At 43.9% G+C, this 16892-nt stretch overlaps 1 protein-coding gene across 2 annotated transcripts in view; it reads right to left on the bottom strand.

Annotated features, from left to right (window-relative positions):
* Positions 1–16892, bottom strand: part of NBEAL2 (neurobeachin like 2) — a 122669-nt gene that overhangs the window by 34986 nt on the left and 70791 nt on the right. For both annotated transcript variants that reach the window (XM_042472582.1, XM_042472583.1), the window contains 14 exons: positions 16778–16870; positions 14325–14496; positions 12499–12632; positions 11615–11774; positions 11030–11132; positions 9612–9765; positions 7877–8035; positions 6864–7023; positions 5057–5142; positions 3527–4258; positions 2869–3047; positions 2073–2232; positions 1129–1266; positions 325–630 (listed from right to left, as the gene is read on the bottom strand). In XM_042472582.1, coding sequence (XP_042328516.1) covers positions 325–630; positions 1129–1266; positions 2073–2232; positions 2869–3047; positions 3527–4258; positions 5057–5142; positions 6864–7023; positions 7877–8035; positions 9612–9765; positions 11030–11132; positions 11615–11774; positions 12499–12632; positions 14325–14496; positions 16778–16870 — 2736 coding nt within the window. The remainder of the gene's footprint in view (positions 1–324; positions 631–1128; positions 1267–2072; positions 2233–2868; positions 3048–3526; positions 4259–5056; positions 5143–6863; positions 7024–7876; positions 8036–9611; positions 9766–11029; positions 11133–11614; positions 11775–12498; positions 12633–14324; positions 14497–16777; positions 16871–16892) is intronic.

Below are 16892 nucleotides of genomic sequence, written 5' to 3'. Positions count from 1 at the left end.
TCCATGTTTCCATGTAACCCTCCAAAAAATAGTTTTTAATCAAGTTAGTTAATTTGTCCATTTCTGCTATTTCCATCAGTTTTTCCACCCATTCCATCAAATTTGGCCATCTCTCACTTTTCCAGTATCCTGCATATACCATATGCATATGCTTTGTATTGTTTTAACTTGGACTGTTTTAAAATTTTGCTAGCCTCCTTGAGTCCCTGTACTGGGAGGAAGGTAGGATATAAATAAATAAATAAAATAATAATAATAATAATAATAATAATAATAATAATAATAATATAATGTGGGGGGGGGGGTTAGTGTTGCTTCACTTACGTGCCTCTCGATGAAAGCCATCCACTCCGGAGTGGTGCAAAAGACCTGGAAGTCCTCATAGAAGGTGGGGCTCCCGTTGGTGGGGGGCAGCGAAGGGAGAAATTGCTGCAGCTGCAGAATGTCGTAGCACTGGTCCATCAAAGTGCGGATGATAGGAACCAGCCAGGAGAAGGTCTCCGACTTGCAGTGCAGGGAACGCCGAAGGGGGGTCTCCAGCTTGCCCAGCAGGTAACAGGCCTCCTCCTTCTTGGGGGCTGAGGCTGTCTGGAGAAGGCTGTGGAGCTTCACGTAAGCCATGGACTGCAGCTGGGGAGAGACAGAGAGGAGGGCTTGGAAGAGGAAGAGAACCAACAGCACTGAACCTAAACTAAGAGTCTTCCTGGTAGCTGCTCCCAGGTTGTGGCACTCCCTTTCACAGGAGGCTAGGATGGCCCCTCTCTGCTCTCCTTTTACTGGCAGGCATTTTTAATCATCATCATTGTCATCCATCATCATTATTATCATCATCATCATTTATTTATATAGCACCATCAGTTTACATGGTGCTTTCCGGATACAACAACCTCTGGGTCTTGGCAGAGATGTACAATCTAAAATGTGTGCATACACATGCACACAGAGGGAAGGAAGGAATAATAAAATACAATAAAGGAAGGAATACCAAACAGTTATAAAACGAATTGTTGCTATTGTAAAACTCCATGGAAGACTTTTGGGGTTGTCACACTTCTTGGAATATGGAGCACCTAAATGGGTAAAGCCAGCCAGGGTTACCTGTATCTAAGGAAAGGCTGCACGGCTTACCTGCACATCCTCCAACATGATGTAGCCAATCAGCACCCGCAAGCCAATCTGGGCCATCTCTTTCAAGTCAGAGGTGCCGTTGGCCAAGTGGTACCAGACTCCCAACTTGTCCAGTAGGCTGTTGATACCCTCGTAAACCTAGAAGCAAAGGGCAAACGGGAGCAGAGTAAACATCCTGTCTTACCCCATGTGCTCGACTGTCTCACAGAAAAGGCCACATATAAATGTAAATAAAGGAACAATCCACAACTGCCCATCATGTACCACTCTGTGATGTTGGCAGGCTGCTATGATTACCCCTAAAGATTTACAGCTTAAAGTTTCACTGCCAAACCCTGAGTTGTTGAAGTCAGGACTCAGAGTAAGCTAGATAATGCTTAAGTCCTATAGTGGGATGCAGAACCAGCTGAAGAGAACAACAAAACAGGCTTCTGAGATATCAGAAAGTAAAGAGGAATGGTTCTATGATTCTATGGTAACACCCATAGATGGGATGCATAAAAGAGACAAAAGTTTAGGATGTTGAAAAAAGAGATAATTTTATTCTTGAAAACAGCCCAATGTGTTTTGACCTAGAAATATGTTTATGGTCTTCTTCAGGGGGAATTACAATCAACTTGTAAAATCAATTTGCAAGGATTCTAAAAAGAGACACTTTTTTTCAAGAATAAGACCATCTCTTTTTTCAAAACCCAGGGACCTTGTCTCTTTCCCACATCTCTTCCAAGAAATCAGGAAAGGCAAACAGATGACTTCTGGGGCTAAGAGACCAATCATCCCCCAAGATGTAATGGCAAGGAAGTGTTTCATGCTAAACCTCAACAGTGAATACCAAAAAATGTTGGTGGCTACATGTACTTGTGATAAGCACCCAAAGTCCATATTGACATCAGAGGAAAGTGTAAGTGCAGCTGTAGGGAATTCACGCCTAGAAAACCACCAACCTTCTCACTCCACAAGGCCTGGTTGTTGTGACCCTCAGAGAAGAGGAAATCCTGAAGGAGACGCAGCAGCTTCAGAGCGTTCTGTGTCAGACTTGGCAGCATGGCTGGAGTGGCCTCTTTAATGTCCGTCAATGCCGACTCCATCATCATCTCTAAAAGGCTGGGAGCAAAAGAGAAACAGGAGAGAGGAATAGGGAACTCCAGCTGATGCCTAGTAAATAAGCACCATTCTGCTGTGTGTAGCCTCCAGGGCTGGTAGTGTCTCATTCTCCACTTGTTGCTCTTACGTTTAACACATTAAAATGCAGGAAATGTGATGGCATTAAAAACCAGTGGTCTTAGAAACAGAGATCCTGCAGGTCACAATGTCTCCTACAATGCAACTCCCTGCCATAGAGGGCTCCTTTTTTGCTGGGGCTCAGTTAATGATTCTCTCTTTACACAATCCTAGTCTTGCTTCTTTTTCTTCTTCTCCTAAATTGTTTCTGATACTAGGAAACCTGGCTATTGGCATCTCGACTTGAAGGAGGTGGCCCAGATTGGCCTGTGCTGATTTACCACCAGTGCCTGTTCCACCTCTTCTGTTGTTGTTGTTGTTATTTAAATCACACATTTTTTCTGTTGTGGGACTCAATGTAACCTTTAAGACCAATAGACAACAGATACATATGTTTTAATGTGTAAATAAATAAGAAATAGCAGCCTAAGCCCAGGCAGGGCATCCGATAACCGGAGATCTGCTTAGCAAAGGATTGGCTTCTTGACTGGCACACCACCTTCTCCTCCCGGCATATACCTCCGTTTGATCTCGTCTGGTGGGCGCACCAGTTCACAGGCTGAACCCAGCTTGGTGAGGACAGAGAAGACCTGGCCCCGTTCTTTCCAGGCCGCATCGTCCCAGCCCTCCACTCCTCGCCAGGTGACAGAAAAGATGATGTTGGTAAGGAGGTTGCACAGTTCTTCCTCAGGAGTTTGCTGTGGAGGATGAAGCCAAGAGATGCATGGAAGATATCAGCCAGAGGTGGCTCTCTGTGAAACGCTATGGGGTGACACTAGCCCTCCCAGGAGCTCTTGTAGGGCCACACTCCCCCATGATACTCTTCCCACCAAAAATATTTCCCCCTTCTTTAGGGGAATGGAGTAAGTGACCAGAAGGTCCTGAGGTCCCAGCCTCCCTCAAAATGATCCTGTAGGCCACTCTTGCCATAAGCCGTGCCGAGTTATTTCGCTTTGGTTGCCATAAAAAGATTGTATCACCCTGATTCAGACCAGTAGTTAATCTAGCTCAGTATCAGATCTGCATACAAAACAGGAGCTTTACTGCTATATGACCATTCTTGTTCCAACATCCTAATTTAGAAAAGGGTCTGGGGGCTTAGATGGAGATATCAGAGCTTCCCCTTGTATGCCTCTTTTATGCCTTGCAGCAACCTGGGAGAGAAGAAAAAGCTCACCTGAGGATTACTTGTGTTGGAGATATTGTCGCTGGGCAAAGTCTCTTGGTAGCTGGTGTCATCCAGCACATTTGAGAGGCTGGAGCTCTTTCGGGCCCGTGTGCCTGGAAAGGGTTTGAAATTATCCAGGGGGGACGGAGTTCCCGGCAGGCTCACCGGCGTCTGGTTTCCACTCTCTACAGTTGCTGCAGAGCTGGTGCTACCCATGTCCAAGCCCAAGTCAAAGGGGGACATGGAGAAGGGAGAGAGCGGGTGGTAGACCCGGTCTGCCTGGACCATGTCTCCGGCTTGGGCCTCTCCCTGCCCAGGGATGTCAATGTTATTGGAAGAGGAAGAATGGCTGGCCAGGTCCAGGGAGTCAAAGCACTTGAAGCCATACGGAGGGTAGGGCTTGCCCCTTTGGCTGGTGGGAGAGATGGAGTGGTCTGAGAAGCCTTCGGAAAACTCCTGGTCCGAGGCCTCGCAGCCCAGTGGGAGGAAGACGTCTAGGTCATGGAGGTCAGTGGCAGAGGGATTCACGGAGTCCGCCAACTCCTTCCCCATTTCTGTGCCAGGCTGCTCTGTGATCTTCAAGAGGTCGAGGCAGCCCCCACCGTTGGCAGAGCCAGACAGGCTGTGTTGGCGGGACTGGTAGGACTCCTTGATGTAGAGCTTGGTGAGAGTGTCTTGCCAGCCAGCGAGCTTGGACAGTTGTTTCACCATGTCGTGCTGGGAGTAAATCCGGTGGAACAGCTTAGAGGGAAATACAAAGCCATTACTTACCAGCTCATAGCCACACACTGACAATGGCAGATTTTGGGGTGACAGAAAAGGATGAGAACTGCTCTGGTAAGGAAGGGGAACTTCCAACCTATGAGGAGTTTGGGGATTACTCATTTACTCATCTCCAAAATGCTATCCCTTCAGGCTGATGAGCTTTCTTACATGTAGGAAGTTCTCAACTGGGAAGGCAACCTGAATCCCACTGTTATCTCCAGTCTAAGATGGGCGACAGCTGCAAGACTCCCCATGCTGCTCACATCCCCACGTACATGGGATATTTCTCTACCATTTCCAATCTCAGACTACAGTAGAGCTTCTATTAATAAAAACAATTCAGCAAAGTCACGTTGTTTGCTAAGGAGTTATTATACATTTTATATTTTAAACACTGGCAGGCCACTGAAGAAGACGTAGGTTGAAACGCATCTGGCCTTTTGTTTTTATTAATAGAATTGTTTATAATTGCCATAAGAAAAAGGGGGGGGGATTTTCTCCACCCTTTCTGTTGTTTTATTGGCTTTTCTCCAGGGTTTAGTTTCTCTGGTTTTATATTTTGGATATTTTATTCACCCTTAGCATTTTACAGATCTTCCAGTGGAGTAATTTTACCCTTTTAGATACTACATTGTTTTTTTGCTCCAGGGTGCTGTTATTCCCTTATAGTTTTTGCCAGAACCCTTTGGTTGTTTTGTTTCCATGTGAATGGGCCATTTCACTGCAACTGGGTGAAGCATGTTGCCATGTTAAGTCCTGGCCTTTGGTTCTTACCTTCCTGCAGATGTCTAGCCTGACAGCCAGTTCAGCCCGGTGAGAAAGGTAAACGACAGCCATTAAATCCTTGTAGTTCGGGGAATCTGAAAATAAGCAAGGAAGGAACAAAACAGAGCCTTGGTCACAGCAACAACAAACAGTTTTTACTTCTTACAGATACAATGGAGACCAGGGATATGGGATGCTACTAAAAATTCTCATTCACACAAGTCTTTTAGATGGATAGTACTTCCAATGGAGAACAGTTGGGATCAAGGGCACAATGCTATTCTCAACACACCCAGCTGCATCTGATTTTGAAAGCTAAGCAGGGTCAAGCCTGGATATAATTGGATGGAGACCATCTTGTTGTGCACATTTGTGTCATTTATCACTTGTGGCAACCCTAAAGCAAACCTATTACAGGGTTTTCTTGGTAAGATTTATTCAGAGGAGATCTATCTTCCTTCAAGGCTTCGGAGCATGACTTTCCTAAGGTTACTCACTGGGTTTCCCTGGCTGAGCAGGGATTTGAACCCTAGTCTTTCTAAGTCCTAGTCCAACACTAAAACCACTACATCAAACTGGTTTGAGAATGGGGACCACCAGCAGAAACTCTGCAGAGCCAACGATACCAGTCAGAGTTGACAATACTGGGGCAGATGAACTGACTACAAGCTTCCTATGTTTCCATGACATCTGCTTGTATATGCAGGACACACACTAATGTTCAAGCCTCTTCCTGTGGCACACAGACTGAAAAGGCAGGGCATAAGTAGATGTGCATATGAATACAGGCAGTCACACAAAATGTACAGTTAGTGTAAGAGCATACCTATTAGAGTGTATAGGTATGTATCTTGTTATGGGGTGTCTATACACACATGACACCTGTGTGAATCAGACAGTCCTGTGGTTATGCTATTTTCAGCACTGTGGTTTACTTTTTAACAAGAGAACAAGGGATAATGTATTTGTCCCCCACTCTGATGTGAACACAGCTATTCTGTGGCAACACACTTAATATCTGGGAATTTATAAGAGTTTTATCACATTATTAAACAAGCCCAGCAGGCAAACAAAATGACGTGTGGTGTTTTTTTCTCCCCCTGCATGACATCTGTAAAACCATGGGAGAGGGTCATTAAAGTGTCATAAGAAATGTTCCTTATGCCAAGCTGAAATAATTGTTTGGCAAAAATGATGCTTTTGCAACACTGCCACACTTTTACAACCTGAAGAGAAGAAGAGTCACATGGAGGAAAGGGGGGGGGGGAAGCAGAGGGAGGAAAAAAAGAGGAAAAAATGCTTCTTTTTGTTTGCCTGTCAGATTTGTTTAATAATATGATAAGGATCTATGTTAGTGATAGAGTGTGAGTTAACCCTTTCTAACAGGATTACTTAATTCCACAAAGATCTGAATACCTACAATCTACTGCAGCACAACAAAGGTACAGCCAGAATCATTGTCCAGGCTGTTTTGATGCACACAAGAGCTCCCTGAAATAGCTATGTTCAGACTGGTGTGTCAGTATGAAATGATAACCCACAAGATATGAAAGTTTAGAAGCAGAGGCACAAGATCCACATTCTGTCATGAATGGTAAGGCCAGGAAAAAGATATGCCAGGGCGAGCAAAGTACAGCAAGAAGAAAGCAAAGTAAACCAGGTGGGTGCTGAGTAATCAATCATGGTCCACCTGAGCAACATTTTGAAGGAGAATGACCTTTACCCGACTCCGCTCCAAGTTCCAAATTGCGGAGGGCATCTTTGGCCACCTGTACCAGTTGTAGGCAAAGGCACAACCATTCCTCACTTGCCCTACCTGATCCAAGGACTTGCTCCAAGAGGCACCGGAAGAGGAGCATGGAAACTGGAATGTCATTCAGGGATGAGAGGAGGCCCTGGTAGCCAATGTCCTTCAGCTTCAATCGGTATTTGCTCCGTTCGTTCACTTTCTCATACTTCAGCAACTTGTACAGGATCTGGATGGAGCAAGGACAATGGAGGTGACATCTAATTTGAGGGCCCCTGAGCTACTGAGAGTGACTCCGAGCACCATATCATTTTTAAACCCCATTTCTGGCTGTTATAGTGCAACATTGGTTGTGGGAATAAGAGAATGGTAGTGCAGCACAACTGAGATGTCACAAGGTTGGGGAGGGCTGTGTTAGATATTACTGAAGAGAATAAAGCTATCTGTTAAACTGCTGTTGTGTGCCCTCAAGTAATTTTCAGTCTAAGGTGAATCTATTATGGGGTTTTCTTGGCAAGTTTGCCATTGCCATCCTCTGCAACTGAGAGAGTATGACTTCTCCAAGGGCACCCAGTGAGTTTCTATGGCTGAGCCAGGATTCAAACCCTGGTTGCCAGAGTCACAGTCCAACACTCAAACCACTACACCATGCTGGATAGTATTTTGTGTTCATCATGTTCAATGTGGACGATTCACTGGGACCTGGCAATTCTTCTATGCCTAGTAGAGTCTCATAAGAGATTGTCTGCTGCAACCCCTAATTCTTCCCCTAAACAGTATTTATGCTAGTACAGTTTACACAAAAAGGCAATTCGATGGATCATTTGTGCTGTGATGCATGGGGACAGGAGAGCCATGACAATGGCTTTTCTGGGGTTCAGCTTTTCCTTGGATCATGTACACCGTGAACATAAATCACAGGCACCATCGAAAGGTATCGGCTCAGAATGGGGGATGGCATTTTGCATCCATGATAATCAATATGTTAGTCCCAGTAGGACCTCCATCCCTAGCAGAATCCAGTGAGAGATTAGAATCACAAAGACCAAAGTAAACCCAAAGTAAACCCACAGCATTCTCACCTTGAAAATTCTCTCTCGCACTTCATCTGAGAACTTCCGCTGGACAAGTAGCGAGAACAGGATCTCCACATTTCCCGGCTCAAATAGGAAAGTATAAATCTGTTCCTGGGATGGGGAGTTCTTTTGCAAGCTGTGAATTACCTCCAGCATCCCACACACCTGCAAGAACAACCAGAAGAATTATAGCAGCTCCCCTGAAACAACTGGAAGATGCTGCAAAAAGATGCAGTAGGGAGTATACTCTACCCATCCAGAACTGATGAACTAAATCTCAGCTTGCTTTTGTTTTTTAAAGCTGCCCTCTGATCTCTAACTGTTGGTTGTCATTAGTTCCAGGTCTTCTCTGGCTATATCACTATTTATCTCATTTACAGTGTACTAAGCAGTAACACTAATCCAGATTTAATCCAGAATTAACAAATCCACCTTTTTTCACATGCCTTTTCTACTTTCGCCAAATCTGGAATCCATATTTTGGAAGAATATAAAAATAAATGGGTGTCTGCACATGTCTTCAAACAGTATGCAGTGCTATACCTGGAGATTTCATGCTAGCTGATGTGTATCCAAGCCAGCTAGGGCAAAATGGGGCATAATACTCATAGGTAATGAGTGCAGGTATGGTGACTGTTTTTCTTATATTACAGTATTTCACCATGAGAATGGATGTGGAGGAATGTAGAGCAACAGCAATGCCCCAGTAACATTAAATCCTATAGAAAGCTACAGCACAGGGAACAGTGCAGACACATCCAGGGAATGTACACTGGGTTTGCATGGGTTTATTTCAGAGACTATCAAGATAACCTGGACAAAAAGCTTTTGAAGCTCCACTGGTTTCTTCATTGGGCAAAGATGTTAAAAACCACACAGGAGAAGAAGAAATAATGACTGTGTTATAGTCACAGGTCTACATTTTGTCAAGATGTTGTTTTTATTCTATCGCTTAAGATGATCTGGAGGGATATCCACGTGGCCAGAGGCCACTCCTCTCTATGGATTTATGGGTCTGGGAGACAAAAGAGCCCCCCCCCCCCAAAAAAAAACCAGGCTATAAATTTTCAATTCCATTAGCAACAGAAAAAGTAACTTCCCTTGAGATCCAGGCTGTTTCATTCGTGAGTGAACCTACCCATCCCTTTCTTAGGCTGAAGAACACTGAATTTCTCAAGAAGCCTCTTATCTGTTGTATCTGGAAAAATCTTTTAGGTATTGTTTTAGGTAAAGCTAAATAGAGTCCTTAAGAAAGGGGCAGGTAGCGTCACACAGGACACAGACAGCCTGGATCTCAAGGGAAGTTACTTTTTCTGTTTCTCATGGTGTTGAAATTTTACTGCCTAGATTTTGTGTCTCTTAGAGCCCAGAGGACCAAAGTGGAAAGTGGCCTCTGCCTGCACTGATATCCCTCCAGACCATCTTAACTGACAGAACAAAAACAACATCTTCACAAAACGTAGGTCTGTGGTTCCAATAGCGTCCTCTTTTCTTCTCCTCCTGTATGATTTTTAATACCTCTGCATTTTGTGCATTTTTGGTTGGCCCAATAAAGGTATCACTGTATTGCAGATTTTGGATGTTATTCTATTTTGCTGTACACCCAACAAAGCTACCGCTTGGATATGTTTTCTGGTGGGAAAGACAGACATAAAAAGAGTGACTGGCTGAGATGCTAGATTCAGAGAAGCACCCCATTTCGGAGACAAAAAAAATCCTAGCACCCAGATACAAGCCCTACCTGGTGTTCCTCATTCACGGCTGCCAGGTAGTTCAGAGTGCTCTGCATCTCCTCTGTGGAGAAGGTCCTGCAGAGGAAGTCCTTCACCAGGCTGAAGAGAGATGTCTGCACTGTCCTTATATCATCGGTTGCGATGGGCTTCTCCTTACACATCCTGTGGGAGGAAAGGAAAAGATGATCATGAAAAGATAATGCCTTGCTGGACCAAGTCAAAGGTTTACTTAGCCCAACTTTTCAGCTGCAACTGTCCCAATTCATGAAAGCATAAAAATGCAAGGGGAAGGAGGGTACCAAGTAAATATAGCCCCAGTCCTTGTGGCTATTTCCACAGCTTTGCCCAACAGGACTCACCACCTACCATGTCACATTGCAAAAAGTTTCAACAGGCAAAGAGGGAAGCAAACAGGAGACACTCAGTGGAAAAAAGTCAGTTGGACACTTTTTGAAACTTGGCCTCTGTGTCCCAAACCAGGGATGGTGAAAGCATTGCTCACAGGACATCACTTTTGCAGCCAAAATGACTACAAACTGTCCACAATTTAGTGGTTTACATCTTCCCGCATCAAAACCACAACACAAACAGACAAACACCAAACATTGGAAAGCAGGCCAGAATGGAAGTGGCACGATGCCCCCCAACCAGGATGAATATATGAAAATCCTCCACCCCAGCCTAAAACATGGGTCTGCACAGGGCCACACCAGAAACCTAGCTAGCAACCGACCAAAGCTAGGCTTGTCCAAGTCATAGTATTTCCCATAACTGTGTTTGGGCGTGAGAGCTGGACAGTGAAGAAAATGGATAGAAAAAAAAAATCAACTCATGAAGATGAGATGCTGACGAAGAGTGCTGAGGATACAATGGACAGCCAAAAAGACAAACAAATGGGTCCTAGAACAGATCGAGCTGAGAATCTCACTGGAAGTCAAGATGACTAAATTGGGGCAGTCTTACTTCAGCCATATCATGAGAAGCATGAATCATTAGAAAAGACAATGATGCTAGGAAAGATGGCTAATGATAGGAGACTGCAGATCAGGTGGATAGTCAAGGAGGCTACAGCCATGAGCCTGCAGGACCTGAGCGGAGGAGTTGAGGACAGGAGGTCTTAGAGGTATCTTATTCATGTGGTCACCATGAATTAACGTCAACTTGAGGTCAGTTAACAAAAACAACAATAGTTCACATGAAGTTTGACTGGCAAGAGAGATCTCTCTTGGTAAATTAACCCCTTCTTAACGGGATCTAGCTTGGTTAGTACGTGTAGAATGGCATTACCAAACCTGGTGGTACAATTTATTATTAGGCTTTGATTCGGACCAAATAACAGATAATGTGGAGACAAAATGAAAGGGAAACAGGTGGTATGTCCTACATTGTGATATGCTGGATTTCAAGGACCAGAAGAAATTATTACCCATAGTAAGTCCTGATGGAGTCTAGGATGTACTGAACCCCATATTTCTTGCGGATCCTTTGTTTGTGATCCTTAATTATGTTGGACAGGTACTGGATGTGACCTGGGAAATATAAAAGTCAAAATGAGGAAGGAAGGCCTGGTACATCTGAGCATCACACTGCCTAATGTCCAATGGAAATTGGCTAGCTTCCTTTCCAAGACCTTCTGCAGAATGCATGTCAAATAATTTCCTGTCACAGGACAACCAACATATTATTAATTTGGTATTAGGGATAGAAACCCACTTAAAATCATCCCACGCGATTTCTCAATGGCTCCATGTTAAGCAAGCTGTGGCAAAAGTGCCCAAAACCAGAAGAAAAAATTAGGCAAGTGGGAACAAAGAGGTTTCTAACTCCATCTAGCTTTCTATATATTAAGGAGGATCCCCTCAAGATCTTGTGGATTATAATGCTCATCATCCTCGCCAGCATGAGGGTGATGAGAGCTATAGTCCCCCACATCTGGAGGATCCCAGGCCAGAGAAGGCTGGATTATATAGTATCCCCCTTCAGTGGGCTGCAAGGAGAGTTTGCTCTGTACCTAGTCGGACTGCAAAGTCACAGTTGCTCCAGATGCGGAAGTCAAACAGCAAGTATTGGTACAGCAGGTGTAGCAAAAGGCTGTTTCCTTCGGAGGCCACCTGCTCCATCAGGATCTGAGATGCCATCAGCACATTCATGTCCATTGCCTGGCTGGAGACCTACAATGCGCAGAAAGGATGAATGAAAAACGTTTATTGCATCATTGCTTGGGCCACAGCAGATTAAAACCATGTAATATACTCAGTGTTCAAAACTAATAACCAATACTGTTTGAAACTGCAAACATAAATAATAAAGTGTAAAAATGCTGAGTAAGAAATAGAGCATAAAATAAATGATAATGAATAAAAATACTATAATGAGTAAAAATAATGGGTAAAATAACAATATGATGGTATACCCAATACAGACAATGTACAAATATCTGCAGAAACATGGAGAAATTATTTTTAGCATGCTCTTTGCATTTAAATTTAAGAACTCAATACCTTGATTCTTTCATTGTTCATATTACCAATGCTATTCCTTTTCCCCCAACTGATATTCTTATTAGCAGAACTGACTGTTTAGTATCCTATCCAATGGCCAAGCATGTAAAGTTAGCCCTGACAAAAGCAGAAATTTCTAACCTGTCTGGTGACCTATCCTGGATGTTTTGCATTACCAATTCAATTATTTTATCTTAATTATGTTTGAATGTGGGGTCGGTTTGTTTTTATGGTTGTATGCAAAAACCTGGTTGGTTAATGAAGAATGAACTTGACAGATACGACAATGTGTGATAAGCACCAGCCAGTAATGCTTTTGTCCTGTTGAAATTCCACTTCTTATCCTCACGTGGTAAAGCCCTGAACCTGGCACAAGCTGTACTGATGTTCCTACCTTCTGGAGCAAAGCCCCAATGATGGCCGGTCCGTGGCACTGGACCAGGCTCTCCTGATTGACAGCATGACCGCAGAGAAAGTTCTTCACCAACAGCAGGAAAGCAGCCACTCCGTTCCGCTCCAGTCTGCCTTCTGTAGATGGAGAAACAATCCTTCTATAAAGGCATGTGCCTTCATGTGAAACACAGTGCTAACTTTGGAGGAAGATGGCTGTAGTGGCAAAAGGGTAGGGGAAATCCGCTCCAGGTCTTTCAGTCCAAACTTTAAAGGAGCTATGCAAGACACTGATAGTTCCTTTAAAATTTATCTGTGAGCTGCCTTGGATTCCTTTCTGGGAGAAAGGTGGCATAGAAATAAATAGTTTTTTATGAGGTTTTTTGGGCTATGTGGCCATGTTCTAGAAGAGTTTATTCCAGATGTTTCACCAGCATCTGTGGATGGCATTTTCAGAGAAGAGTGTGGGTGTATATATACAGTATATTGTGGCCCTGGGTTGAGGGGAGTGATTTCCATGTTAAATCTGTGCATTATTCTGTTGTTGAATGGCAAGTCCTCAGAACAATACACAGATTAAAATGGAAATCACTCCTCCCAACCGGGAGTCACACAGTATATAAATATATATACACACACCACTCATTTCCATGCCAGCTTTCTCTGAAGCTGCCAGCCACAGATGCTGGAAAATCTTCTAGAACACGGCCACATAGCCCAAAAACCCACAAACAACTATGGATGCTGGCATGAAAGCCTTTGACTTCACACAGAATTTTTTTTTAATGGACTCAAACAGCCCCCTTGTATCCCATTTTGGGAGAAAGGCAGGATATAAATCCAACAAAATGAATGAATAAATAAATAAACTTCAGAATGGATTCACCACCTCTTTGCCATCAAAGCTGCCTAACTCCACTGAGTCCCAAAGAAGAAAATCTTACAGTGGTTTCTTATAGACATGCCTGTTCAATAGTAAAGCCCCACGAACAGACTGTTCCTCACCCAACTGCAAGACCGGTTGGGTTTGTTAACGTGGAAAAAAAGGGATATAGGATCTGATTCAGAAGAGCAAACAGGGAGAGTCAGGAAATAAACATGAAAATTAAATGTATACATAATAAATAAATGCTAAAAGGTTTACAGTAGGTCTAGCAAGCAATCAGTAACCCATAAATAATAAATATATAGTCCATAAAGATCTGTAGCAATAGATGTGAAGGTCTGGTGATGAGCATGAAACTTGGGGTGGGTATTAAAGTTTCTCTTAAAGAATACTCAGGATCACATCTATCCATGGATAGATGTGATCCTGAGAATTCTTTAAGAGAAACTTTGGTACCAGAGGCAGAAATAACATGGGATGAACAGCAATAGGCTCCTCAAGAAAGGAGAAGAGCAATTCAACATGATTCAGCAGACTTTCTACCCAAACCTAACAATATCCATGTGCAAAATGAATCCCATTATTACCCACCCCAAGCTTTTATTGCATTGTTTACTGCAGACACACTGCCGCAATCTGGCACTGAAAGTCCTTGTTTCTCCAACCCTCCTCCCAATGCTAATGCTACTAAAAACTTTCAGTCAGACAGAGAACAAGGAAGAAAAAAGGGAGGCTGGAAAAATGTAAAAAGACTTTGTGAAAGGGAGCTTCTTAGTCAGGGGCTTTGGTAGTTGAGGTACACCAATATATAATTTAAATTTATTTATCTATTTCCTGACTCTGTTTGGGTTTATAAACACACACTTCAACAATATCCCTCCTTCCACTAGCAAACAGCTCCCACCCGTAGTTATTAAGAACCGCAATACGCCTGGCTCTGTCACCTGAGGATTTCCCCAGCGGGATGAGCATGCCCTGGGCGTTGCGTGAGGAGGTCAGTTCTGGGCCAACCAAGTCATGGGTCTCCTGGTTGTCTTGGGACTCTTCCTTCTGCGATGCCACCTGGTCCAGCAGGGGAAGCAGCACGCCCAAGCCACCGACACAGTTCACCACATCCTGCAAGAATCAAAGCTGTCAGGCAACCAGTTCCACAGAAAGTTGCAACCTTTTTGCCCTCTCTAGAAGGGTCTAGTAGTGCCTCCATGGCTCATGCAAGCCCTTTTCTAAAGGTGCATGTTCCCAAGGAAGAAAACTCTTAAGGAGTTCCTATGTGTGACCTCAATACCATTGGCTGTCCTGGAATGTGAGTCCTATTAACTTGTCAGCCTGTCATGTTGAAGGTTATCAATAGAGGAGAAATCAGAATTCTTCCCAATGTCTTACTATCCTTGTGTTGCTAAACTCGCTAGTCCCAAGTCTGTTCAGTTACTGCCTCTCTCACTTGCATGGGCTAGCTAAAGGTCTGGAGGAAACAGGCTATATATATCCAGGGATAGCCATGTTGGCCATATTGCAAACTACAATACAGCCTGACCTTAGTATCCGTGAGAGGGATCCATTCTGGACACACACACCCCATGGATGTCAAAAACCACAGGACCTCAAGCCCTGTGGTTTCTAATGGCTGTGTGCATGCTGCCACTGCATGCATTAGGGCTAATGAGGCTTGCCATCCACAGATGCTCAAATCCGTAGAGAGCAAGCCCAGGGTTGGGGGGGGGGGGGGCTGTAATATCCAAAATCCACAAAACAGTAATGCCTTTACTGGACCAACCAAAATGCATTAAATACATGTCACAAGCTTTCAAAACTCCACTGGCTTTTTTCATCAGGGAAAGGTGTTAAAAGTCATACATGAGGGGGGGAAATATGATGATGTACCTTTTTGTAAAAAAGAAGGTACCTATTTGTGTTGCTAATGGAATTTAAGTTTTATTTCATGGCCTTTAAATATTCTTTCTCCCAGTGCCAAATGGCCAGAAGGAAGAGAGGCCTGCCTACACTGATATTCCTCCATACCATCTCAATTCAGAACAACACCAACAATATCTTGACAAAATGCAGGTCAGTGAATAACTGTCAATTTTCCCCCTCCTGTCTGATGTTTGGCTTCGTTGCCTGTTGAAGAAGCCAGTGGAGGTTTGAAAGCTTGCAACATACCTTTTGTGCATTTTGGTTGTACCAATCAATGTATCACTGTTTGGTGGATTTTTGCTGTATAGTACTGAGTCTGATGTCTGCTGCCAGGCAGATGGGCTTTGTAGTCCCTGTTGGCATCATGGCCAAACGCTGGCAGAGACCTTGTATCAGAGACTATGATGTGTAACTTTATGATGATGGACTTTATCATATGCAACCATGTTAATGAACTGCAGTATACAACAGGGTACTGTGCAAAATGTACTATTATCCAATGGGACAATTGCACAACAAAACATGTTGTGTATTGGGAAATGATATGCAACAACTCTGCTGCTGGCTCTGTTTGTGCAATTGGTCCCAATGGTGTAGCTATATCTACACTCCCTGCCTAGGATTACAAACATTTTGTAATGATAAATTCAGCCTTGCGCATCAGTTAAGTCAATTTAAAATGATGTTACTTCTCAACAGGATGCCAGCTGTTATCAGCCATCCAGTGGTAAAGAAAGGATTAACTTACATTAGTACACTTGTTAGGTGGTTTTTTGCATTCCCTTGGCAGCCTGAGGCTGGGAAGAGACATGAAGGCTGAGAATGGACTGGGGGAGTGAATTTTCATGTCACTAACTTGCTTGCCAAGTTCCCATAGCTATTGGGAGGGAGGAGATGAGGAATGCTTGTGCATTTTAAATTTCTTTGTTTACTTCTGCACCATTTAAACCTTGGACATCTATCTCCCAAAGTCTCAGCCAGGTAGATCTACCCTAGACCAGGGGCTCCCCATGGCAACCCACATTGCCAGCCAGGGAAAGCCTGGAGAGTATTAAATATTTGGGGATTCAGTTCTACAGCTAGCTGTGAGAAGATGCTGGACTCCATCAACAAAAGAACTGAAAAGCTTCTCAAATGTGTTTCATCTGCCGCACCATATGCCACCAATAAAGCTTATCTTAGAGCAGGAGGCCTGAACGAAACACAGTTCTAGCAAGAACACTGTTTCAATGGACTCCATCTTCAGTGCCTGTATTTTTGCTCCCTCTGCCACAGATTGCCTGGAGCTGGTTTGAACAGTCACCCCAAACCAAGGTTTACCAAATTTGGGGCTCCAGATGTTGCTGGACTGTGTCTCCCCTCATCAGTGATGACAGGCAATGCTGGCCGGCAATATGAAGAGCCAACTTTGCTGAGAAAAGATTGGGGATGATCAGCTATTTGTTCCTATCTGACAATAGCCACTGAGACACAACAGCTGTACCTTGACATCCCAGTTCACCATTTTGTGCCCAGTCAGCCTCCCATCAAAGAAGTGGTTGGGGGAAAGGTCCAGGCAGATGTTACTTTTACAGGCCTAGAAAGCCACAAAGGAGAAT

Source organism: Sceloporus undulatus, chromosome 6 (genome assembly GCF_019175285.1).
Source record: "Sceloporus undulatus isolate JIND9_A2432 ecotype Alabama chromosome 6, SceUnd_v1.1, whole genome shotgun sequence".
Lineage (NCBI taxonomy): Eukaryota > Metazoa > Chordata > Lepidosauria > Squamata > Phrynosomatidae > Sceloporus > Sceloporus undulatus.
The sequence above is the reverse complement of the archived record's forward strand: the minus strand, read 5'-3'. Positions and strand labels throughout refer to the sequence as shown.